A 25,749-nucleotide genomic window follows, 5' to 3' on the forward strand; every position below is an offset into this window, starting at 1 on the left:
GAGGTCTTGAATCATGTTACTGGCCAAGGGAGTTTAGTTGCTGTTCCTTTTGCTGTCTGCCAGTCAGATAGCAGCCAGCCTTAGAGGAGCTGTTACGGAACAACTTTCGTGTTTTATGGGTATGCCAGAACTCGGCTGTCATTCTGATTTACAGTGGAGAGAAAAAATATAATCAGAAGCTTTTAGGGGAGCCTGGGTGGCTCAGTTGGTTGAGTGTCTTACTCTTGGTTTCAGCTTCAGTCATGATCCTGGGATCGAGTCCCACATTGGCTCCACACTGACAGTGTGCAGACTGCTTGGGATTCTTTCTCCCTCTCTCTCTGCCCATCCTGCATGCATTCTGTCTCTCTGTCTCTCAAATAAGTAAGCCTCAAAAATAAATAAAGAAAGAAAGAAATAAAGAAGCCTTTAGGGATTTGTTAGATATTTGGGATGGGCTTGGTATTTGAGCTCTACCTGTCCAATTAAGGTGGCTCTCAACTAGTGTGGGAAAGTGCTGGAGAACAGATTTCACACCGAGGGTCTAAAAAATATCATGTGCAGCTTGGATGCATGTGCCTGAGTTATTTCAGAGCTTCTGACAGTGTTTACTGATGTTTGTTCATTTCCCACTATAGCTGTTGAGTGGAATGTCATGGCCAGCTCCTCGGACAGTGAAGATGACAGTTTCATGGCCGTGGACCAAGAAGAAACTGTGCTGGAAGGGACAATGGAGCAAGATGAGGAGCCCCACCCAGTACTGGAGGTTGAAGAGACTAGACATAATAGGCCCATGTCTGAGCTGCCAGAAGAGGTCTTGGAGTATATCCTGTCCTTTCTTTCACCATACCAGGAACACAAAACTGCAGCCCTGGTCTGTAAACAGTGGTATCGACTTATCAAAGGTACTGTGCAAAGTGGAAGGCTTATTTATCTATTTGAATTTGTTTTAATGGTTTATTTATTTTTTTTTTTTTAAATTTTTTTTTTTTTCAACGTTTTTAATTTATTTTTGGGACAGAGAGAGACAGAGCATGAACGGGGGAGGGGCAGAGAGAGAGGGAGACACAGAATCGGAAACAGGCTCCAGGCTCCGAGCCATCAGCCCAGAGCCTGACGCGGGGCTCGAACCCACGGACCGCGAGATCGTGACCTGGCTGAAGTCGGACGCTTAACCGACTGCGCCACCCAAGCGCCCCTTAATGGTTTATTTTTAAGGTCCCAGTTTCATTTTCTCCTTTCTCCCTTAAATTTATTGTGGTTCTAAAATTTAGTGTTAGGGGCGCCTGGGTGGCGCAGTCGGTTAAGCGGCCGACTTCAGCCAGGTCACGATCTCGCGGTCCGTGAGTTCGAGCCCCACGTCAGGCTCTGGGCTGATGGCTCGGAGCCTGGAGCCTGCTTCCGATTCTGTGTCTCCCTCTCTCTCTGCCCCTCCCCTGTTCATGCTCTGTCTCTCTCTGTCCCAAAAATAAATAAAAAACGTTGAAAAAAAAATTAAAAAAAAAATAAAATTTAGTGTTAGACAATTAACTGTACATTTTCCTTTTCTCTTAATTCTGGTTAGTTTTATGAACAGCTTGGATTTTGTAGTATTTAATCCAACTTGCAGTTTTAAAATGTGGATTCTTTTTTTGCATATTCTTAGAGTTGGTCTGGTAAATTGTGTCGTTCTTGAACAGACCAAGTAGGGACAGATGTGGGATAACAGTGCAGCTAATGTTAATACACCTCTTCCCATTGTCAGCCACTGTTGTGACTGCTTTACTGTCCTCACAGAAAACTCTGAACAGGTGAAGAAACAAGAGTGTGAGAGGCACAGTTAAGTAACTTACCCAAGGTCACACGGGTATCACGGGGGATCGAAGATCCACATTCAGGCAGTCTGGCTTTAGTGTCCGTGTTCTTTAAGAGGATATCATTTTGTTTCTTAAAGTAGCTAATTGTGGCAAATATGGGATTGTGCAAGTATTCACTGCTTTATTTTATCTCTAAGTGATAAAGGCTCTATGCATATCTTTTACTTTTTAAAATGTTTTTTTTTTTAATGTTTATTTTTGAGAGAGAGAGAGACAGAATGTGAGTGAGAAAGGGGCAGAGAGAGAGGGAGACACAGCATCTGAAGTAGGCTCCAGGGTCTGAGTTGTCAGCACAGAGCCTGACAAGAGGCTCGAACTCATGGGCCGCAAGATCATGACCTGAGCCGAGGTCGGATGCTTAGCCAACTGAGCCACTCAGGCGTCCCTCTTTTACTTTTTTTTTTTTTTTCGACGTTTATTTTTATTTTTGAGACAGAGAGAGACAGAGCATGAACGGGGGAGGGGCAGAGAGAGAGGGAGACACAGAATCGGAAACAGGCTCCAGGCTCCGAGCCATCAGCCCAGAGCCTGACGCGGGGCTCGAACTCACGGACCGTGAGATCGTGACCTGGCTGAAGTCGGACGCTTAACCGACTGCGCCACCCAGGCGCCCCCCTCTTTTACTTTTAAAAATGAGTTTCTCCTCTTTTTCTCCCATTTTTCTCTCTCTCTTTTTTTTAACGCTTATTTATTTTTGAGAGAGAGAGAGAGAGAGAGAGAGAGAGAGAGAATCTGAAGCAGGCTCTGTGCTGACAGCAGAGATGCCGGGCTCAAACTCACGAACCATGAGATTATGACCTGAACTGAAGGTAGATGCTTAACCAACTGAGCCACCCAGGCACCTCTTCTTTTGTTTTTTTTTTTCAATGTTTATTTATTTTGAGAGAGAGAGAACACACGAGTGAGCATGAATTGGGGAGGGTCAGAGGGAGAAAGAGAATCCCAAGCAGGCTCCTCACTGTCAGTCTACAGAGCCCTATTCAGGGCTTGATCCCAAGAACCATGACCTGAGCCAAAATCAAGAGCCAGCAGCTTAACAGACTGAGCCACCCACACACCCGTCTTCCATTTTCTAATCAAGTTTTGAACTTTAGCTAAATGTTGTACTTACCAGGGGTGGTGTCTTTTTAATTTAATAGATAGCAGTTATTTTTTTACATTTACAGTTACATTTTAACTGGAAAGGGCCCATGTTTGAATGAAGACCAAGCCAGTTGAATAAACTTTGATCAAGCAGTTTGTTCCTTCCTAGTGGGAACAGGCAGTCAGAAATACGACAGGAAAAAACCTTTAGATCAGAATCAGTCTTAAAATCATTTCCTTTCATCAGGGTGGTTCTCATGGGGCATGGGGTCATTGTCAATTGCTCAGAACCCAACCTAGAAGGCTAAGGACCAGCTGTGTTGAAACTGTTTGCTGGGTCCTGTGCTCATCTGCTTACAACTGGTAATGCTTGCTTTCTCTTTGCAGATTTAATGGACCCTTCAGTAGAGATTGAATGCTTACCCTGTGAAAATAGATGATTTCACCTCTAAAATAGAGGTGGAAGAACCACAGATGAGGGGCTATGATCTAATCAAATTTATGAGTTTATTCTTGGTTTTATATGGCATTCTTACTGTTTTGATATGTATGTATGTGTGTGTCTATATATATATATAACATATGCACATAGATATGTGCGTATGTATGTATATATGTATGTATACATATGTATGTATATGCACATACATATATGTATACATACATACATACATACATACATACACACACATACATTTATATACACACACACACTTTTTTTTTTTATAATTTTTTTTTTTTAACGTTTATTTTATTTTTGAGACAGGGAGAGACAGCATGAACAGGGGAGGGTCAGAGAGAGAGGGAGACACAGAATCCGAAACAGGCTCCAGGCTCTGAGCTGTCAGCACAGAGCCTGACACGGGGCTCGAACTCACGGACCGTGAGATCATGACCTGAGCCGAAGTCGGATGCTCAACCGACTGAGCCACCCAGGCGCCCCCACACTTTTTTATTTTAAAGAGGGAGGAACCTTAACCTAGCACTCACAGTCTTAAATCTTCTGGGAGAAGGAAGTCACTGCCAGGACAGCTTCTTCTTTCCCCCCTCTATCATTATGTATCTGTCCCTTATTCATTACTGCCTTACCTCAATTCAGCATTTTCAAATCTGTTACTTTCTTCATCAGAGTATAGTTGGCACTGTAGTCACACATTGAAGATGACTATCTTTTTAATATTCCAGTTCTTAACTGTGAGTTCAGCCAAAGGATAGTAATCATCATTGGAAAACATGTTTAAATACTGTGATCCTGCTTAAGGATCCACTAAGGTGACATGACTTAAAAAATGATACATTCTTTCAAAGTGTAACATAAATTATTGTACTCTTCATTCAAAATGTTGCTCTTTGAAATAAGGTAGTCATTTCATGTGTTAAAAACATAGATTGTTCCAGAAACATGAAGCTCTCACCTTTTAAAAAACAAAGACTTTTATTTTTCTTTCTTTCTTAAGAGAGCTCAAGCTAGGAAGGGGCAGAGAGAGGGAGACAAAGGCTCCAAAGATCCTAGCAGGCTCCATGCTGACAGAAGAGAGCCCAAAGCAGGGCTTGAAATCATGAGCCGTGAGATCATGGCCTGAGCCCAAGTCAGACGTTCGCCTGACTGAGCCACCCAGGCGCCCCCATAGACTTTATTTTTTAGAGTGGTTTTAGATTCACAGCAGAATTGAGCAGAAAGGTCAGACATTTCCTGTTTTCCCACATCCACAACCTCCCCTACTGTCAACATACCCCGGTGCATTTGTTGCAGTTGACAGACCTGCATGGACACATCATCATCACCCAAGTCCAGAGTTTACATTGGGGTGCACATTCTGTGGGTTTGAACAAATGTATGATGATATGTGTCCACCATTATAGTACAAGCGCTCACTTTTTAAAACAGCTTTCCTTAGTTGTAAATTCATCATTTCATAATTCAGTGCAAGCTACTTATTGTCTCCTCGTTTATTAAGATGGAATATGCTTGGTTCCCATGGTCTAACCATAGGCATTTATGAACACCTGTTTTTTATACTCCAGATGCTGTTTTACCGTGCTCTTTCTCCCAAAGCTAAGTTACCCCCAGTCCCTTTGCTTTGTTTAAACAATTCCCATTATTGAAATTAATTTAATTTTAATTTTATTTTTTAAGCTTATTTATTTATTTTGAGAGAGTCAGAGAAAAAGTGTGAGTGGGGGAGGGGGAGAGAGAATCCCAAGCAGGCTTTGCGTTGTCAGCATGGAGCCTGACTGGGGCTCTGTCTCACAAACCACAATATCATGACCTGAGCCAAAAGCAAGAGTTGGATGCTTAACTGACTAAGCCACCTAGGCACCCCAGTTATTTACTTATTTTTAAAGTAACCTTTATACCTATCGTGGGGCTCAAACTTACATCTCTGAGATCAAGGGTCGCATGCTCTACTGACTGAGCCAGCCAGGTGCCTCTACCAATTATTTTAATGTGTTGCTTTAAGATATGACGTAAAGGGGAGCAGAGTTATAGTGTGAGCTAATTTTGTAACCTTGACCTTTGTAACACTTAGCCACCCTGAGCCTTTGTAAAGTGAAAGGATTGGATCTTCTACTTTTGAAATTCTGTTTCTTACTTTGAATGAAAAATAAGAAACTTAGGTTTTATAGAAGTTATGTGACAGCTAATAGATGCAGTTTTAATAATTTGGTTGAAAAGTGAAGTATCCAGGCTGAAGCATTTGTTATTTTTGTCTTTAGGTGTAGCCCACCAGTGTTATCATGGTTTCATAAAGGCTGTCCAGGAAGGAAACATTCAGTGGGAGAGTCGGACTTACCCTTATCCTGGAACCCCGATCACTCAACGGTTCTCACACAGTAAGTATTTACTGTGAGAGTAGATGCCATCCTGCCCGTGGTCATATTTCTAAAAATTCCTCTGGAGGCATGCATTTTGTTTGACTTTTTAATGAAGAGAATGTAAAATGAGGACTTACATTAACTTTAGAATCAGGGAAGAGTGTGAGCCTAAGTACAGCATAGGCACGTTGGTATAATTTTATATTTGAATTTTTCTAGTATCTCTACCCCAAAGAAGTCAAGGTGTTATCTTAGACTTGAACATTGATATCAAGTAAGAGGATATCAAGGAAGTACAGGAAGGTATTTCCAAGATCCTGCTTAGGGAGTAGCCAGAGTTTAACACTAAGAGTTAAAATAATTCTTTATTTTAACATAGTATATGTTTAGCCAACACTGAATTTGGCTGGGATCACACAAAGATTTTGAACCTGAAGGGTATTAATTTTAAAATGTCAATTTAAATAGTAAAATTATAAATGCTCTGGTAAATAAGACACAATTTAGAGTTTTTATTTTTTATTTTTATTTAAATTTTTTTAATGTTTGTTTATTTTTGAGAGAGAGAGAGAGAGAGAGAGAGCGAGAGAGGGCATGTGAGCAGGGGAGGGGCAGAGAGAGAGGGAGACACAGAATCCGAAGCAGGCTCCAGGCTCTGAGCTGTCAGCACAGAGCCTGAGGTGGGGCTTGAAGTCACGAACTGCGAGATCATGACTTGAGCCGAAGTCAGATGCTTAACCGACTGAGCCACCCAGGTGCCCCCAATTTAGAGTTTTTAGATTATTCTAGAATTAACTCTCCATTTGAATTTGATTTTTGTAGACACCATTTTATTCTATTAGTGATTCATACCTTCATCAAAATGAGATTAAGATGTGGTATAACTTAGGCCAGTACAGGTATATTAATAGTGGTTCTCCATAAAGAAAGCTCGTAGCAGTGGGGTGGGGGTGAGGGAGCTCTAACTACTTTCCCATAATTACAGCTTTAATTATATTACTTCCCAGTTCAGAAACCTTCAGTGCCTGTTGCTTACAAGATAAAAGCTAAACTTAGTCTTATATTCAGAGCCCTCTTTAATTTGACCTGTGTTCAGATTTACCACATCATCTCCCAGCTTTTCCCAAGAGCTCTCCTCTTTCAAGCTGTCACATTGCCATGCTGGGTTCTTCCTCCCTGGAGTGTTTGTATCCACTTAGCTAAAGCCTGCCTTTCCTTGAAGACTCCATTGAAGTTCTGGCTCCTTCGTGAAACCTCTCAACCCTTTAGCTCATAGAAAATATTTTCCTGTTCTGAGCCTATGTTGTTGTCTGAAATACTGATTTTGATACTTTCTGATACTCTTTTTTTTTTTTTTTTTTTAATTTTTTAATGTTTATTTTTGAGAGAGACAGAGCACGAGTGGGGGAGGGGCAGAGAGAGGAGAGGGAGACACAGAATCCGAAGCAGGCTCCAGGCTCTGACCTGTCAGCACAGAGCCTGACATGGGGCTTGAACTCATGAACGGTGAGATCATGACCCGAGCCGAAGTCAGACGCTTAACCAACTGAACCACCCAGGTGCCCCAACTTTTTGATACTCTTGCATATTACTACTAATTTTGAACTCTTTTGTGTTATTCAGGTTTTAATTTTAATTCCAGTATAGTTAATGTACAGTGTTATATTACTTTCAGGTGTCCAGTGTAGTGATTCAGTACTTCTGTACAATACTCAATGCTTATCATGATAACTGTGGATATTTGGAACTCTTGAGGGAAGGAGAGTGTATTGGTTATTCATGTTGTTTAAAAAACTTAGCAGCTTAAAACATTTATTACCCCACAGAGTTCCCAAGGGTCAGGAATCTGGGAGTGGTTAGCTAGGAAGTTCTGGCTCAGTGTCTCTGATGAGGTTGCAGCCAGTCTGTCAGGGCTGTAGTCACCTGAAGGCTTGACTGGGGCCTAGGCGGTCTGCTTCCAGGTTCACACAAGTAACTGTTGACAGGAGGCGTCTGTTCCTTAGGACTTGGACCTCTGGGGGCACTTGGGTGGTTCAGTCGGTTAGGCATCCAACGTTGGCTCTAGTCACGATCTTGCAGTTCGTGGGTTTGAGCCCCATGTCGGGCTCTGTGCTGACAGCTCAGAGCCTGGAGCCTGTTTCAGATTCTGTGTCTCCCCCTCTCTCTGTCCCTACCCCGTTCATGCTTGCGCTCGCTCTCTCTCTCTCTCTCTCTCTCACATAAACATAAAAAAAAAAAAAGGACTTGGACCTCTTTGTGGAGCTGCTCATGACTTGGTAGCTGGCTACCCACAGAATGAAAGAATGAATGATTGGGGGGAGAGAGAGAGAGAGAGAGAGAGAGAGAGGGAGAGGGAGGGAGAGAGAGACACCAAGATAGAAGCTGTAGTGTCTTTTACAACCTAATCTCTGAAATGAATCTCTTTCCTGACCCGTTCTATTGGTCACACAGATATTGACCAGCAGGGTAAATACCAGGCAGTGAGGACCTTTGGAGGCCATCTTGGAGGCTGGCTGTCCCAAACCCTGTGTTGTAGTCTCATTTCCAGGGGAGAATTCAGTACATAATTATAATGTATCATTGTCTTTGAACATCTAAATAGATCAAAGGAGCAGGCCAAATTGTTGCCGTGTTCTCAGTTCTCTCCGGGAGCTGTTTGACTTTTACTATTGTAACCCCCCTAGGGCAGTGGATCTCAAAGTGTGATTCCTAGGCCTCTGGGAAAGAGGGCAATCTGTGAGACCCTTTTGGGGGTCTGTGAAGTCAGAACCGGTTTTCTTTGTTTTAATGCCCCTGCCTTGAGTTTTGCACAGGCTGTAACAGTTTTATTCTGCATTGCTTTTGTACCATTAGTGCAAATGTCAACAGAGTGGAAAAGGCCATTAACAGCAACTACTGAAAAAAAACGTAAACAGGGCACCTGAATGGCTCAGTCCATTGAGCGTCTCTTGATTTCAGCTCAGGTTGTGATCTCATAGTTCGTGAGATAGAGCCCCAAATTGGGCTCTACGGTGACAGCATGGAGCCTGCTTGGGTTTCTCTGTCTCTCTCTGTGCCTCCCCCGTTCACACTGACTTGCTCTCTCTTTCAAAAAAAAATTTTTTTTTAATGTTTATTTATTTTTGACAGAGAGAGACAGAGCATGAGTGGGGGAGGGGCAGAGAGAGAGGGAGACACAGAATCCAAAGCAGGCTCCAGGCTGTGAGCTGTCAGCATAGAGCCCGACGCGAGGCTGAGGCTGGAACCGTGAGATCATGACCTGAGCCGAAGTCGGACGCTCAACCGACTGAGCCACCCAGGTGCCCCACTTGCTCTCTTTCAAATTAAATAAATAAACATTAGAAACAGAAACAGGGGCCACTGTCGGTTAAGCATGTGACTTTGGCTCTGATCATGATCTCATGGTTCGTGGGTCCAAGCTCCACATCCAGCTCTGTGCTGCCAGTTCAGAGCCTGGAGCCTGCTTTGGATTCTGTGTCTCCCTCCGCCCCGCCCCGCCCCCCCCCCCCCCCCCCCCCGCACTCTATCTCTCAAAAGATGAATAAATGTTAAAAAGCAAGCAAACAAACAAAAAACAAAGCCCAGGCTACTGTTACTACTACAGGTACTTCCTTCTCTTCCTCTCTCCCTTCCTTCCTCCTCCTCCTCCCCCCCTTTCTCTTCCTCTCCTTCTTACTACAAAAATAGTTTTTGAAAGGGACTTGAATGTTTTCAGGAATCCACACTTTAATACTTAATTCATTTAAGACTATAAATGAATCCTTGTCAAGCATATGTAATGAGGGGCCCCTGGGTGGCTTAGTCACTTTAGCTCAAGTCATGATCTCATGGGTTTGTGAGTTTGAGCCCCTAGATCTCGCTCTGTGCTGACAACTCAGAGCCTGGAGCCTGGAGCCTGCTTCAGATTGTGTCTCCTCTCTCTGCCCCTCCCCCACTCATTCTCTGTCTCTGTCTCTCTGTCTCTGTCTCTCTCTCTTTCTCTCTCAAAAATAAATAAACATTAACAAAAAAATTTTTTAAAGGATATGTAATGAAATTACAGGAGAATCCATGTTAGATCCAGTATTTGTTGTTGAGGGAGGGTTAACTTCAGTTACTGACAGATAATTGGAATGGGAGGCAGAGACAGAGTTTCTAAAGACTGTTTTAAGATGGTTTTTTGAAACAAGTATTTTTAAGAACCCTAAGTGAGGGAAATGGAGTGAGTCTGGATAAAGTAGAAACCAAGCTGGGAAGTATTCAGGGGTGAGTAATTATCACAAGACAGACAATTTAGCTTTCTAATAAGAGAAGAAAAAAATTTTTCAATTAACTAGCTTTTGAAAGAGTATCATTACAAAATAGTGACAGTTATTTGCAGGGGACATAGAGAAGAAAAATAGAGTGAGTAATCTCACAGAAATTCAGAGGTTGGTGGATTTCAATATTTGTTTTTACCTTAAATTTTTTTCATGTCTTCATTTAAAATCCAAGAAAAGGTGCCATAGATTTTTTTTTAAGTTTTTTAATGTTTATCTATTTTTGAGAGAGAGACAGCGAGCAAGCAGAGGAATGGCAAAGAGAGAGGAGACACAGAATCTGAAGCAGGCTCCAGGCTCTGAGTCATCAGCACAGAGCCCGACACAGGGCTCAAACCCACAAACTGCAAGATCATGACCTGAGCCAAAGTCGGACGCTTAACCCACTGAGCCACCCAGGCGCCCCGAAGGTGCCATAGATTTTTTAAAAAGGTGTCTGTGTGTCTCGTTTCCTCTCTCTCAGCTCATCTCTCGCTGTTGCCTTTCTCTCTGCATGCTGGCAGACTGAAGAGAACTGTTACACAGAAATGGGCATTTTTCAGAATAGGTTGAAAACAAGGAATTCCTTCAATGTCTTTCCTTAGCTCCTTCCTCTTCCTACTGCATGTTTCTCCCCAGAGCTCAATTTTATTTCTTTTTTCTTGTTCTTTCTTTCTCTCTCTTTTTTTTTTAGAGACAGAGTGCAAGTGAGAGCAAGCAAGTGGGGAGAGGGGCAGGCAGGGGAGGGAAGAAAGAGAGAGAGACAGTGAGAGAGAGAGAGAGAGAGAGAGAGAGAGAGAGAGAGAGAGAGAGAGAGAATCTCAAGCAGGCTCCACGCTCAGTATGGAGCCTGACACAGAGCTCAATCCCATGACCCTGGGATCATGACCTGAGCTGAAGTCAAGAGGTGGATGCAACTGACTAAGCCACCCAGATACCCCTCAGTTGTATTTCTTATTCCTGATTCACTTCGAGCTGGAGATCTGCATTTCCAATTCTTTGCTCATATTGCCACAGAGATACACAGATGCTTCATATCTAGTCAGCTAAAAGTGGAATTCAGTAGTTCCTCCCAAGTTTTCCCCTCTCCATAATTTAGTTAATGGCATTATCATTCTCGCAGTTACACAAGTGTGAATTCTCGGATTTATCCTCAATTCCTCTTCTTCCTTCAGTAACAAAAGTCAGATCTTGTTGATTCTGTTCATCTCTGCAATCTCTCTCATATCTTTCCTTATTTTTCCCATTACTCACATTTATGAATGTGAGTAATGGTTACATTACTCATTAGAATGATTACATTCTATCTTTCCTAAATCTTTTCTAAATGATTGCATAAATAAGAAGTTCAGGTTCTCCATCTGAACCTGAACGAGACACTGTTGGCAACCATCTCTAAAGCTGGGACAGTGCCACCTCCTAGGGCATTTGGAAATGTGTAAGGTCATTGTTCATTTGCTTGACTGGGTAGCACTGTATGCATTTAGTAGGCAGGAATGCTCGGTGTCCTGCAGTGAATGGGCTGCTCCTCCACAAAGAGAATGGACCTGCCTAAAATAACAGGAGTCCCTGTTGGGAACCACAGTAAGTGAAGCATCAGACCAGTCTCGTCACTCCTCTGCTAAAAAACCTCAGTCTTTCCACGCTGATGGAGGAGTTTCCACTCCCCTTGGCTTTCAAGGCCCCAGCTTACTCTTCCAGCCTGAATCTCTCCCACATCTTCACACAGCCAGGCTCCACCCACACGAGACTCCTTGTTAGGTCTTACACTTCCCTACTTGATGGCCTTGCTTGGATGCCCTGATTTCCTTCTCCCTTCCCCTCCAGTTCCCCTTTTCGTCCCTGGACTTGTTTGCCCATTGTTAATGGACTAAAATGTTCTATCCTCTAAAACCCATCTCAGAGATAAAGCCAAAAGCCACCTCTTCACAAGCTCCTGTCAGATTCCCTGCCATGGAGATTAAGATCTTTTTTTCCTCTGCCTATACACCCCTAAAACACTCCTCTTGCCTTTCTTTTTACTGTTTATTACCATCTGTCTGTCGCCATAATTGTCTGTGTTGGAGAGGCTGCATATGAAAGAAGAATTTTAAACTTGGGAAGTAAGTTCCTTGGCTCTTCTTTTTTTTTTTTTTTTTTGAAGATTTTTTTTTAATGTTCATTTTATTTTTGAGAGAGAGAGCAACTGCAAGTGGGGGAGGGGCAGAGAGAGGGAGACACAGAATCGGAAGCAGGCTCCAGGCTCTGAGCTGTCAGCACAGAGCCCAACGAGGGACTCAAACCCACAAACCGTGAGATCATGACCTGAGCTGACGTCAGACGCTCAACCAACTGAGCCACCCAGACGCCCCCCAAAATATGTTTTTAACTGCAAAATGATAGAGTGGTGGAGAGATCTCTTCCTCAAATGGTTGTCTGCTTGAGGACAAGCAGGTTCCAGGTGTTAGACATCCATGCACCTTTCACAACACTTGGTCCATAGTTGAAATCGTTGAATTCTGTGAAATTAAGTGTAACAAAGATGTAGCAGGACAGCTTCTTTCCTGTTTAAAAGTCTGGGACAGAGAGGGGAAGGAAAATGAAGCCAGTTTTCCTAACTCTTTGGTGAGTGTGCGCATGACCGATCATGCAAACCTTGACTAACAGAGAATGTCCTTTTCAGATTAATATAGGGATCTGTTGAGTCTCCAGCATTGTGCTTTTTGTATTTCAGTGAAGGCTGCAAATAGGGTCGGGTCATGTCACACCCATGCTAGCTGTGCTCCTGTAGTAGCTAAGCAGGCCCAAACGGGATAACCAGCCTTGCTTGTTCCATAGTTATGTAATTACAGACCTTATCAAATATGTCCTGGCTTGTAGACGTGAGACACATGACAGCATCGTCTCTCTGAGCATGGGATTCATGCCTCCGGACCTTTCCCTGGAAACAAGTGTGAAACAAAAGAGAATTTAACATCTGAATGCAAAAGTTAGAGTTAAGTAAACATTTCTCAAGTGGCTCTCCGAAACAACTGGAAGACCTTGCACTAGAGAGGAGCATGCTACAGTACAGAGGTGTTTAGGATGCCAGAGAACTACTGGTGTGCTGTGTGTTGGTATGAATATTGGACTTGTCTTTGAGTAGGGATTATCGGATATTAACTGGAAATGTATGTTTTGCAATAGTTGTTCATGGAGCAATCAGGCCATTTCAGAAAATTTGAAGAAATGTAGTAATTAGAATAAGCATTCTTTTTTTTTTTTTAATTTATTTATTTTGAGAGAGACCGTGCGAGTGGTGGGGGTGGGGGGAGGGGTGGACAGAGCAAGACTGGGAGAGAGAGAATCCCAAGCGGGCTCCGCATTGCCAGCGCAGAGCCCAATGTGGGGCTTGAACCCACAAAACCGTGAGATCGTGACCTGAGCCAAAACCAAGAGTCGGAGGCTTAACCGACTGAGCCACCCAGGAGCCCCTAGAATAAACATTCTTTTTTTTTTTTTTTTTTTTTTTGGGACAGAGAGAGACAGAGCATGAACGGGGGAGGGGCAGAGAGAGAGGGAGACACAGAATCGGAAACAGGCTCCAGGCTCCGAGCCATCAGCCCAGAGCCCGACGCGGGGCTCGAACTCACGGACCGCGAGATCGTGACCTGGCTGAAGTCGGACGCTTAACCGACTGCGCCACCCAGGCGCCCCTAGAATAAACATTCTTAATGTTACTTAGAGTATTCATACTGTACTATGAACTGTAACTTTCGTATTGCACATTCCACTGGTCTAGATGTTTTGAAAAGAAAACTATGTGGGTGGAGAACGTTGGTAAAAGGGAAATGACTACTTGAGCACTGGTATTTGCTTAAATTCTTAATTTTTTCTAAAAGGCCCATTGAACTTGTTGAGTCTCCCCGCACCCACCCAGACCAACATGTAGATGTCTTAAATAAAAATAGACAATAAACAAAAGCTTAGTAGGATGCTTAAAATATTTGAGGGTATTATTGATGGCTGTTTTCTTATTCCATTATATTGGAGTTCTAAACATAGCTGCCCAAACTGACTCTCTTCCTCTCTAAGCTTCATTGCTGATTAACTGATAGACATTGAGAATACGGTGTGCGAAACTTGTCATTTTAGTCCTGCTAGCTTTGCATAGTTTGGCCTATGCCTTCCTCTTCCAGAAACCTTTGTTTGTTCCAAGAGAAGCAGGAGAATGCCGATTGCCTTATTTTAGTATAGGATTAAAATACATGTGGCAGGGACCTCATGGGGCCCGGCTGTTGGCTGGGTTTTCAATCCAAATAGAGAAGAAGAATGTTTGCTACCTCTTTGAAAAATAAAGGCACTGTGCTCTTTTGCTGTATGAAGGAAGCAGCTGCCAAGAGTTGATGTTTGAAGAACGGGGAGACATAAATGAGCCCTTGACTCTTAGTTATGAAATCACAGATTTGTCTTATTAAAGATTGTTATAATGGACACACATGAAGGTTTCAGAGGCCTTAGGACATTGCTAATTTATTTTCCGTAATATGGGTTATCAAGAAGAAAAGAATGTTCTTTTATGCCTGGCACCAGTTGGTTCAGTTCAAAATTTCAGTCAATTTGTTGGAGTAGCTAATTCAAGAAAGATATGAGAAGACCAAGATATCTGAAGCTCAGCTCCTTTAGTGGAGATTGAAATGTGACTCTAGCAATTATCCTTCTTGTTTGTCTAATATCAGCTAAACTTGATCCTTCATTATTTACAGTTCTTTTTAAAAAATGTTTATTCATTTATTTTTGAGAGAGAGACTGTGCACACACATGTGTGCAAGCAGGGGAGGGTCAGAGAGAGAAGGAGAGAGAGAGAGAGAATCCCAAGCAGGTTCCCTGCTGTCAGTGAAGAGCCTGACTCAGGGCGCAAATTCACAACCGTGAGATCACGACCTGAGCCAAAATCAAGAGTCGGATGCTTAACTGACTGAGCCACCCAGGTGCCCCTTGTTATTTGCAGTTCTTAACCAATCTGAAATATGAGCATTGGAGTTTCATAGGATTTTATTTCTTAATAGATTTTCTTGTTAGGATGTGGATTTTTTTTGAGGGGGGGAGGGGCAGAGGGAGAGGAAGAGAGAGAGAGAGAGAGAGAGAGAGAGAGAGAGAAAATCCCAAGCAGGCTCCACACCCAGCCGGGAGCCTGACGCAGGGCTCCTCTCATGAAACGAACCGGGAGATCATAACCTGACCCAAAATCAAGAGTCAGATGCTTAACCTACTGAGCCACGCAGGCGCCCCTGCGATGTGGATTTTAAAACTTATACAGATTAGAAGTTATTTGCAAAGGCAAAGAATGTTAGTGGAAAGTGTAAGATCATTTAAATCTTCATATACTGTAGTGTGTTAATTTAAAAAGTCTGGAGCTCCATTGTTGCACAGTGTCAGAGGTCAAGATGATTTGGATCTGTGCCTTCCACTGGCTGAGATCACTGGGTGTAAGCGACTAAATACACTACTGTGGTACCTCTTAACTCCTGGAGTTTTCTGACTTGGACTTTCTGGTGCAGAGATTCCTTAAAGGGCCTATGGGGTGGGCTGATTTAAGAAAAAAAAGGAGGGTTATTCCCAGAGCTAGTACATATCACAGAGATAATTATAGCAGTAGCATTTCTCTTTTTCTGAACTTGACTAAGTGGTGCCAGAGTTCAGAAGAGATCTTAAAAACAGAGGTGTGCTAAACTGCACTAGAACTACAAATAAGCTGACTGCTCACTGAAACCATGCACTAGTGGGTTGAATCTCTGAGTTTCTTTTCACTTTCCTCCTACTCTTATGTAAGGGGAACATTGAGAATTCTTTTTTTTCCCACCAGTATGCATGAAATGAATGGAAAGGAAAGTTTTGCTTGGCCCCCTTCCTGAGATCCAAGATGGTAAATGCAAGTCTGTAAGGAGTGGGGTCATCGTTTCCAAAGAATAGAGACTAAGTGAACTTTTTAGGACAAAACAAGGTGGTAGTGCCTCTCCTCTAGACTTTGGCTGTGGTCCTTCTGGTTTTGGAGGTACAGCCCAGCCCCTCTCACAGTCCTTACCCCTTTTCTTTGGAATGGTGTCTGTCAGTGAGGAGTGTATAATCATCTGATTGAAAAGGCTCTTCTCAGAGACCTTGACGCTTTTTAAATGTTACTTCACTGGTTTTCTGTGTAGCACCGAACAGCCTGTCTTGGTGGCTTTCTGATGCACCTTGGTGGCTTTCGGCTTAACGACCTCCATGCTGTTCTCTCCGTAGCTTGGGGACCATCCTACTTCTGAGATCCCTGAGATGCATTGATCTTCATGTGTGGTTACTTCATGGCATCGATTAAAATGGTTTTCTGTCATTCTCTTCGTGTAAAGATGTGTTTATTAGTTTGTGCTTCAGGTTTCATTTGAAAACAAAAGCAATAATAGGAGGGCTGGAGGAGAGAAACAGGAGGACAGTGCATCCATTAGCACTGGCTCTCTCTGCCTAGCCCTAGAGGGTGAGGCTGCAGATTTAGGTTAATTGTGCAGCTGTACTGAAATTTTACCCATTGAGCACCCATAATCTGAATTCTTGTGTGCTCTTGCTGGAATTATACGGTCTTATTTAATGGTGACATTGTCAATTTGCTCAGTGTTCTCAGAAATGATATTTCTATAGCTTTCCTCTGAGCTTTCTTTTACTTTATTTTTTAAGTTTATTTATTTTTCATAATCTCCACACCCCACACTGAGCCCAGACTCACGACCACCAGATCAAGAGTCACATGCTCTTCCAACTGTCAGCCAGGCGCCCCTTGCTGGACCTTATTTTAAAGAATAATAGGATACTAACCAATCTGAAGACAAGGGGCTGGTTATAGAAAGTTGGTACCTGGCCACAGAGTCGCCGAATGGCTGAAATTATTGATCTTTGAAAGATAAGTGTTATAGTTAAGGTGTCAGAGGGGCTTCAGTATTGAACATCAGTTATGCTCTTATTGTTTTCTTTCTAGGTGCATGCTATTATGATGCTAATCAATCTATGTACGTGTTTGGAGGCTGTACCCAGAGCAGCTGCAATGCTGCTTTTAATGACCTCTGGAGACTTGACCTAAATAGCAAAGAGTGGATCCGACCTTTGGCTTCAGGTAAGAGCTAAAGTGCTGATGTTTGCCTTCTCACCAGGTAACTCCCTTTGCATGGAAATTCTATCTGCTCTGTTTTGGTGTTGGTCTCTGGTACTAGGGTCCCAGGTCAAATCTGTGTAAATGCTAAAAGTAATGTGTTTGTATAAGGTCTTTGAATTAAAAAAATTATACTTTATTACTAGTATCGGTGCCCTGCCAGAATTGTACTACTGTGTGAATTCATTTGTGTGGTTTTCTCAAGTCCTTGCACTGGTGTGATGTGCCTTTTGGTATGAAGTTGAAGTAAGCAGAAACACAGCATCGTGAGAACAGTAGTTCACTGACAGAAGCTGTTGTTCCAGGGCTGAGATCTCTGAATATCTTTGTTGTTGCCAGCTCAGACATTTGGGGAGTGTATGGAACATGCCTCTGCTGGTTACTCTTAACGACTCAGGAATGTGGGAAGATTCTCCAGTAGATACATTCCTGCATAGTCCCACTATGCCGAAGTTCTGGCAGAAAGAAACTAGATTATTTTCTTTAAAAAATTTTTTATGTTTTAAATGTTTATTCATTTTTGAGAGACAGAGCACGAGTGGGGGAGGGGCAGAGAGAGGGGGAGACACAGAATCCGAAGCAGGCTCCAGGCTCTGAGCTGTCAGCACAGAGCCCGACGCGGGGCTTGAACTCATGAACCATCAGATCATGACCTGAGCCGAAGTCGGACGCTTAACCAAGGAGCCACCCAGGAGCCTGATTATTTTCTCCTTTTTGATTTAACCTTTTGGGGATTTGTTTTTGCACTCTTGAGGCAGGACAGTTTGAAAAGGCACAGCCGTAAGACCGAAGGGGCTGGTGTGCTGGAGAAATAAGAGTCCACTGAGCATAGAGTACTCTATGATTTGTTGACAAGCTTTTCCCAGACATTCATGTGGCTTTTCAAGATTGAAATTCACTCTAGGACTAAGGAGACTCAGGTTTTCTTGGGCAGATTCCTTACTCATTTAGGTCTTGATTTACTAGTTTGATAACTACATGGGAAGTGACTTGATGTAATAGAAAGAGCCTAGGCTAAGAGTGAAGAGACCTGAGTTTCATCTCCTGCCATAATAGCCAAGTCTGCATTGTCAGTGAACAGAGGACTGACTGCATCTCTCTGGGACAAATACGGAGTAGGATTAGATGATTCTGTTTTCGAATGGCTAGTTTATGCTTTTCTTTTTTTCTGGAATGACTGCTATGATTGTCTAAGCCAGGGGCTTAAAACCTTTTTTTTTTTTTTTGGGGGGGGGGAGCGGTGCTTAAAACCTTTTTAAGAGAAGAAACTATAATTTGCTTCCCCAAAGCTGTAAGCTCCTGTTCCTTCCCCTGGAATAGACAAATCTAGGAGGCAGAAGCCTACTGACAACAGGTACTCACAGGTGGGGCTGGGTTTTGTACAGATGAAATTCTTTATTAAAATCATTAGAAAGAAGACCAAGTGTTAATCTTAAAAATGTTGGAAGTTAGTGCTATTTTAGGGCCCTCAGAATTGTGTGCTTTGGAGAGTTTCCTTTTCTAGCCCCCTGTCCCCTCTTGCACTTAGAGCAATACTGATTAATGTTTGGAATCACAGATCTAAAATGTCCAAGATTTCTTCAGCTTCAGCATCCTGTTGCCACCGTACTTGGTGTCCAGGTCCCATTCCAGAGCAGTTTCGGCTATTCCAGTCACAAAACGCCAATACTGCCCCTTCTCTCTTGTGTAATCAAGCTCTATGCTTCTGATACTTTGGCCTGGGGGTTGATCTTCCTTCTAGAAGTGGAGCCCCGGACTGTGGGACCTTCATGGCATACTGCTGCCTACTGTGCTTATTTCCCTAATTTCCCTCTGTAAGGTAGACGTGGGACTTTTTTTTTTTTTAAACCACTAAGACTCTGTTTTGAGATCCTCAAGGTAGAAGTATCAGAGAAATAACCGAGTTTAAAAATACAATGGTAGACTGTTTCCTTTTGTAAAACATAGAAGCTCCTGAAGGTTCAATTTTCTAACAAAGTGTCTCAAAGAGTCCGCTTGCCACTTCACTGTAATCTACAATTAGAGCCTAGTTTTCAAGGGGGGGAGACAGTTTTTTGAAATGTCTCCTTTTTTAAACAAACAAGCACTAGTTTTTAATAAAGAAGCCTGTGAGATTCTCCTTCATGCAGAAATCCCATGGGAAGATTGCCTGAGGACATGCTTCTGTGTGCTGTCGTGAGTCCCAGCCAAAATGACTTCCTCACTGAAACATCAGTGAGTCTTTCTGAACAGCACCCCGTTGTCGATACGCCTTGGTGTGCCTGACTCACCCGTTCTGGCGCACGGAGGTGGGCAGGTTGGAAAGTGACTGAGGGGAGGTTGTCAGCTGTGGAGTCCCCTCGCTTATATTTGTAAGCAGAGGGTATTTAAAGCCGTAACCTCAACAGGGTTCAGTCTTTGAAAGTGTAGCCGTGTGGAGAAGAGTAGCAGACAAGCAGTGGGGCAGTTTCATTTGGAGTGGAGAGTCTTTCTGGAGGGTGCTTCTGCATCAGGTGCCTTTTTCCTTGTTTATCGGCTGCCCCTACACATGAGACAGGAGCCCTGCCACGTGGGGTGGTGTCCTAGCCAGCTCAGGCTGCCACAGCAAAATACCGCAGACGAGGGGCTTCAGCAACAGAACTTTATTTCTCACGGTTCTGAAGGATAGGAGACTGAGATCAGGGTGCCGGTGAGGGCTGTCTTCTGGTCTTGGGGACAGCTGCCCTCTTGCTCTCTCCTCATCTGGCAGAGACAGAGTTCTGGTGTCTCGTCCTCTTCTTATAAGAGCACCAATCCCATTATAAAAGGCCTCAACTTTGTGACTTCATCTAAATCTCATTAATCTCCCAAAGGTCCTATTTCCAAAGGCCATCACACGGGGGTTGGGGCTTCAACATACGAATTTTGAGAGGACACAGTTCAGTCCATAACCATGGGAATTAACGCGACTTGCCTCTGAATCCCGGTTGTTAGTTCCTTTTGCAGTGATAGAAGCACTCCATCTAGAGGGAGTGTGGTGGTGACAAATGTTAGAATGAGAACTCTTCCGGCTGAGCCAGACCTACCTATAGCTAGTGTTTCTCAGATGTTTCCAGTGAGGCGCCCCCTGCTTCCTTTTACCTGTCTTGTAGCCCCTCCCCTCATGAAGTGTATATCGTATCCTGTAATGGGGGAGAAACAAAAACAAGCAAGCAAATTATTACAAAGTATGGAGAAAACAAGGAATGAGCCAGAATAAGAGGGGGAGAGCTACTTTAAACAGAAGGCAACTTTTTTTTTTTTTTTTTTTGCTGAGATTTGAAGGATGAAGAGTGGAAAAAGCGAGGCCAGCATATGCAGAGGCCCTGGGGCAGCAAAGAATAGCACACGTAAGAGGACCCGAAAGTGGACCTTGGTGGACAGACATAGTATGCTGAGCAAGGAGCAGAGTGGCCCAGGTGGAGCTGAGATGTAAACAGGAGCTGACTCGTTCACGCTCCAGCATCTGAGAGATTTTGAGATTTTAAGCGGAGGAATATGGTCCAATTTACATTTTAAAGAACACTTTTGCTGCTACTCAGGAAATGGGTTGAAGAAGGCAAGAAGACAAAGCCGAGAGAACAGCTAGGAGGCCCTCACAGGGTACGGGTGAGGGGATGTAATGACTTGGACTAGAGTCCTAGGAGTAGAGGTAAAGGGAAACGGAAGAATTTGAGCTGAAATTCTGATAAAATCAACAGGACTTCTTGATGGATTGGCTGTGGGAGGGTCAGAGGGCCGGTCAAGGCTGACTTATGCTTCAGGTTTGACAGCTGGGTAGATAGAGGGCCCGTTCCCTGAAATGGACAGTAAATATTTGGAAGAAGTTTAATTTTTTTATTTCTTTACACATTTCAGTGGTGGTATCATGTAACTAGTTGTTATGAGAGTTTGATGTTTAAAGTAGAGGGCTTGACTTCCCGTAAACGACAGCACAGTCCTTCCTTTTGTTCGGTTAATTCTACTCTCATCCTTCATTTGTTCTTGCAGCAAATATTTATGGATTTCCTACTCTGTGCCTGGCATTGTTTTAGATGCTGGGGACACATGAGTGAATAAAACAGACACAAATCCCGCTCTTGATGGAGATCAAATCCAAATGAAGGAAGACATATTTAAAATGCCAAATAGGGGCGCCTGGGTGGCGCAGTCGGTTAGGCGTCCGACTTCAGCCAGGTCACGATCTCGCGGTCCGTGAGTTCGAGCCCCGCGTCAGGCTCTGGGCTGATGGCTCGGAGCCTGGAGCCTGTTTCCAGTTCTGTGTCTCCCTCTCTCTCTGCCCCTCCCCCGTTCATGCTCTGTCTCTCTCTGTCCCAAAAATAAATAAAAAACGTTGAAAAAAAAAATTAAAAAAAAAAAAAAAATGCCAAATAACATAATATAGTATGTTAGAAGGTGATTACTGCTACTGAAGCAAAATGATAGCATGGTAAGGAGGGTCAGGAATAGGGAGGCATAACTAGGTCGATAAGGGTAGGCCTCGTGGAGAAGGTAGGGTTAGAACAAAGAGTTGATTGGGTACAGAAGTGAACCAAATGGATAGCTAAGTAAAAGAACATTCCAAACTGAGAATAACCAGTGCAAAGGTCTGGAGGTGGGAGTGTGCTTGGGACAGTCAAGGGGTAATGAGGAATGAGAGTGAACAAAGGAGAATGTTCTAGGAAAGGGGGTTGGACAAATAATGGACGGAAATGTGTCATACACGTAAGACCTTCAGGCTGTCGTGGGAACTTTTTCACATTTTTTGAGTGCAATGACTGGCCATTTAGGTTTCTGAGAAGAGTGTATAAGAAGACAAGTGTAAGAATGAGGAGACCAGCTAAGAAGTGGTAGCAATAATCTAGACAAGGAATGGTGACTTGGGTTAGGGTGTTAGCAGAAAGTTAACAACTGGATGGATTGAATGGAGCCGGTGGGATTTGCCCATGATGTGGATGTGGAGTGTGATGAGAGAAAAGAGTCAAGGGCAGTCCTAAGGATTTTTAGCCTGGGCATTTGAAGGAATAGTATTGCCGTTAACTGAGATGGGTAAGAAAGGCTGTGGGTGGTCAAGGTCGGCAAAGTTCAGGAGAGATGAGAAATTCAGTTTGAAACACATTACATTTGAAACACACATTGGGACATCCAGGTGGAGTTGTGTCTGGAGTTCCAGAGAGACCTGCACGCCTGAGACAGTTGTCTAGATAGCCATATGGGAGTGATTAGCATCATGGATTCCCTGGGTGAGATGACCAGGGAAGTGAGTGAAGATAGAAGAAGGTAAGTCTGGGACATAGCTTTGTTTGGGGATCAGGGAGAGAGGGAGAAACAGCAAAAAAAAAAAACAAAAAAAAAAAACAAAACTAGAAAAGGCATATCTGTGGAGGTGGGTGGGGGAAGACAGGAGAATGAGGCATCTTAGAAGCCACCAGACTTGAAAGTGTTTCTGGGAGGGGAGGAAATAGCAGCCGGGTCCTACTCAAGGAAGAGGTCAAGTCATTTGAGGACTTAGAATTGTCCTTAGGTTGAGTGAAGAGTATTTGCAATGAGTGATAAGGACGAAAGTGTATTTGGAATGGTTTCAAGACAGTGGGAAGAGAGGACTTGAAGACAGCACGTATAAACAGTGCATTCCCGTTTTTGAAGAGTTTTGCTGTAAAAGAGAGCAGAGAAACCAAGCACTAAGCGGAGGGGAATGTACATTTGAGAGGTTTGTTTTTTTTAAGATGGCAGATTTTATAGCATATTCGTGCTGCTGGGAATGATCTAGAGGGAAGACTTGCTGTGGATAGAGAGGAAGGATCGTTAGAGCTTGTCCTCGAGGGGTAAGAAAGGGAGAGGGCTGGCCATGGACGAGAGCATTGAGCATTTATCGCAAGGAGCAGGAAGGAGCATGTGATTGCAGATGCTGGCGGATGGGGAGATGTGGGAACCGGTAGAAGTCCTGATTGCTTTAGCGCTTAGATAGAATAACCGAGGGTGGAGCAGAACAGGCCATCGAACGTCCTGGCGGTGAGTATGAATGTACAATTGTCTACATTGTAGTCTTTGCCAGCTGTTCTAGGAAGTTGAATCTTCCACCTTCTGGAGTTGTGCTAAGGGAACACCTTAATTCTAATCAGCCTGTGTTGATTCCCCAGCAAATGCACAGTTCTTGGGACAGGTCCTTCAAAAGACTAATGTTTAAACACTGTTTCTAAAATACCCTCTAGTCAGACGGAAGGTAATTGTGGCATCTGTTTAATGTATAATAACATTATAAGTCATGGCCTTTTTTGGTTACTTTAAATCAAAGTAGAGATGTTCAGGTACACATTTTTGCACTTAAAATTGGAGTGTTCTGGTTTTCAGAACTTCAAGATTAGCCCACACCCATTTACAAAAGGGGAACAAATTTCAGTTTTAGAATTTTCCACAGGTAGGAGAGTTGATAGATGTTAGATAAGGATTTAAGACTCAACTTGTCTTCTCTGTTAACGAGTCCTAGAGCACAGTGATTTTCCCACTACATTCTCCCTATAGAATCTTATTGTCCAATACATTTTTTTGCTTTTCAGTTTCTACCCTATCAATCACACATGAAATTCCAAGTGATGGCTTATGGCTCAGACCCTTTGTTTTAGAAAACACTCAGGGACAGAGATACGCAACCAGGCTACCCTTGCCACTCCTGAGCCACTTGCCTCTGAACTTAATCCTTGATCACTTGTGTATTCATTGGGCCTCGGTTTCTTCTCCGTGAAAGAGGTAGAGACAAGATCACTGTTCCTAAAAGTCACAGGTTGACAAAAGTCACTTTTGTCCAAGTAACCTGGGAAGAAGCTTACTAAAAAAAATAGATTCCTCTGCCTCATAGCAGCCTCACCTAATCTCAAGAGGTTGGGAATAGAGTGGAGGATCTCCATTTTTAAAAAAGAGAAAATATCCCTAGCTAAATTTGGAAATCCTGGATCCCTCCAAAATCTTTTGGCTTTTCTTACTGCACAATCTGTGACTTCACTTTGTTATCGCGGTCTGTTAGGTGAGAGTGTGTAATGCTCGAAGCTAGACTCCTAAACTGTTGTTAAGGAAGAAGGATGACTGCTCGGTGTTCTCTTAACTGCTTCTTTGTAGAAACAGCTACCTTTTACTCTGATTAGTCAGGAGTGGCCTGCTGTCTGAGGAAATGTGTATGGATGACACCCTTGAAAGTGTTTTAGGGTGGGGTGTTGGTTGTCTCAGATTCTTCAGACAAACTATCTAACCTTCAAACCGACCCAGTTAGGTTGGCACTGCTATTATCCCCATTTTACAGATGAGGAAACTGGAGCTCAGAAAATCACCTAGTAATATACCTAAGATCACACAGCCAATAAATGATGGAGCAGTGATTGAAACCCAAGATTTTATCTCTAAAGTCTGTGTTCTTTCTCCTCTGCCATGCTGTGAGTAGTTTTATTTTTCTATAATTTCTTTCACGTTTTAAAAAACTTTTTAAATAAACTTATTTTAGAATAGAACAGAGTTCCCATATGCCCCACACCTAGTTTTCCCTATTAACAGCTTGCGTTAGTGTAGTACATTTATGACAATTAATGAGCCAGTACTGATACATTATTATTAACTAAAGTCTGTACTTTATTCTTTTTTTTTTGAGAGAGAGAGACAGACAGACAGACAGAGTGTGAGCAGGGGAGGGGCAGAGAGAAAGGGAGGCAGAATTTGAAGCGGGCTCCAGGCTCTGAGCTGTCAGCACAGAGCCTGACGCAGGGCTTGAACCCACGGACTGTGAAATCATGATCTGAGCTGAAGTCAGACGCCCAACCGACTGAGCCACCCAGGCTCCCCAGTTCTTTTTCTTTTGTTTGTTTAATACCTTTCTTCTGTTCCAAGGTCCCATCCAAGATACATTACAGTTAGTCTTTGTGTCTTCTTAGATTCCTCTTGGCTGTGATAGTTGCTCAGACTTCCCTAATTTGATGATCTTGACAGTTTTGAGAAGTACTGTCAGGTATTGTGTGGACTGTCCTTCGTTTTGGGTTTGTCTGATGTTTCTCTTACGGTTAGATTAGAGTTACAGGTTTTGGGGAGGAACACCACAGTGGTAAAATGTCCTTATCACATCCTGTTGAGGGTACATACTGTGAACATGATTTTTTTACCATTGATCTTAACCTTGATCACCTGGCTGAGACAGTGTTTATTAGATTTCTCTACTATAAAAAAAAAATTTTTTTTTTTGCCCTTCCTTTAAAATTCTTTTTCCTAGTTTGTTTTTCTTTCTTTTCCTGTGATTCCCTTTATTTGTAGTTGCCCTTGGTCCTTGATATTCTATTGAATTTGGGGGAAAAACTAAGCGCTCTGGCCGTTATGTCTGTGATCAGAGTCAGAAAAGGATAATGAGCAGAAGGGTATATGTCATTTGAGGAAACCTTTTCACAGCTTAGAGAATTTTCAAATATCAATATGATTTGCCTTTTCAAATTTCTTTTGGCGGGGAGCAGAATGCTGAAGACATCTTTTTTTTTTGACCTAACACATCAAGATTTTTCCAGCCGTGCAGAGTCAAAAGCTCTATTGGAAATAATTTTGTTTTCATTAAGACTGTTTCCTAAACAAATAATCACATATTCCAAAATCACTG

At 43.0% G+C, this 25,749-nt stretch overlaps 1 protein-coding gene across 2 annotated transcripts in view; it reads left to right on the forward strand.

The window, feature by feature from the left end:
- FBXO42 (F-box protein 42) overlaps nt 1-25,749 on the forward strand; it is a 96,608-nt gene that overhangs the window by 49,106 nt on the left and 21,753 nt on the right. The window contains exons 2-4 of one of the 2 annotated variants that reach the window (XM_058718944.1): nt 618-884; nt 5,637-5,753; nt 16,980-17,114. In XM_058718944.1, the coding sequence (XP_058574927.1) occupies nt 635-884; nt 5,637-5,753; nt 16,980-17,114 (502 nt within the window). In that variant the 5' untranslated portion in view covers nt 618-634. Of the gene's footprint in view, nt 1-617; nt 885-5,636; nt 5,754-16,979; nt 17,115-22,509; nt 24,551-25,749 lie in introns of those variants that run through there. The other variant, XM_058718945.1, reaches the window with a different exon arrangement.

The sequence above is a fragment of the Neofelis nebulosa genome, chromosome 2 (genome assembly GCF_028018385.1).
Source record: "Neofelis nebulosa isolate mNeoNeb1 chromosome 2, mNeoNeb1.pri, whole genome shotgun sequence".
In the NCBI taxonomy this organism is placed as follows: domain Eukaryota; kingdom Metazoa; phylum Chordata; class Mammalia; order Carnivora; family Felidae; genus Neofelis; species Neofelis nebulosa.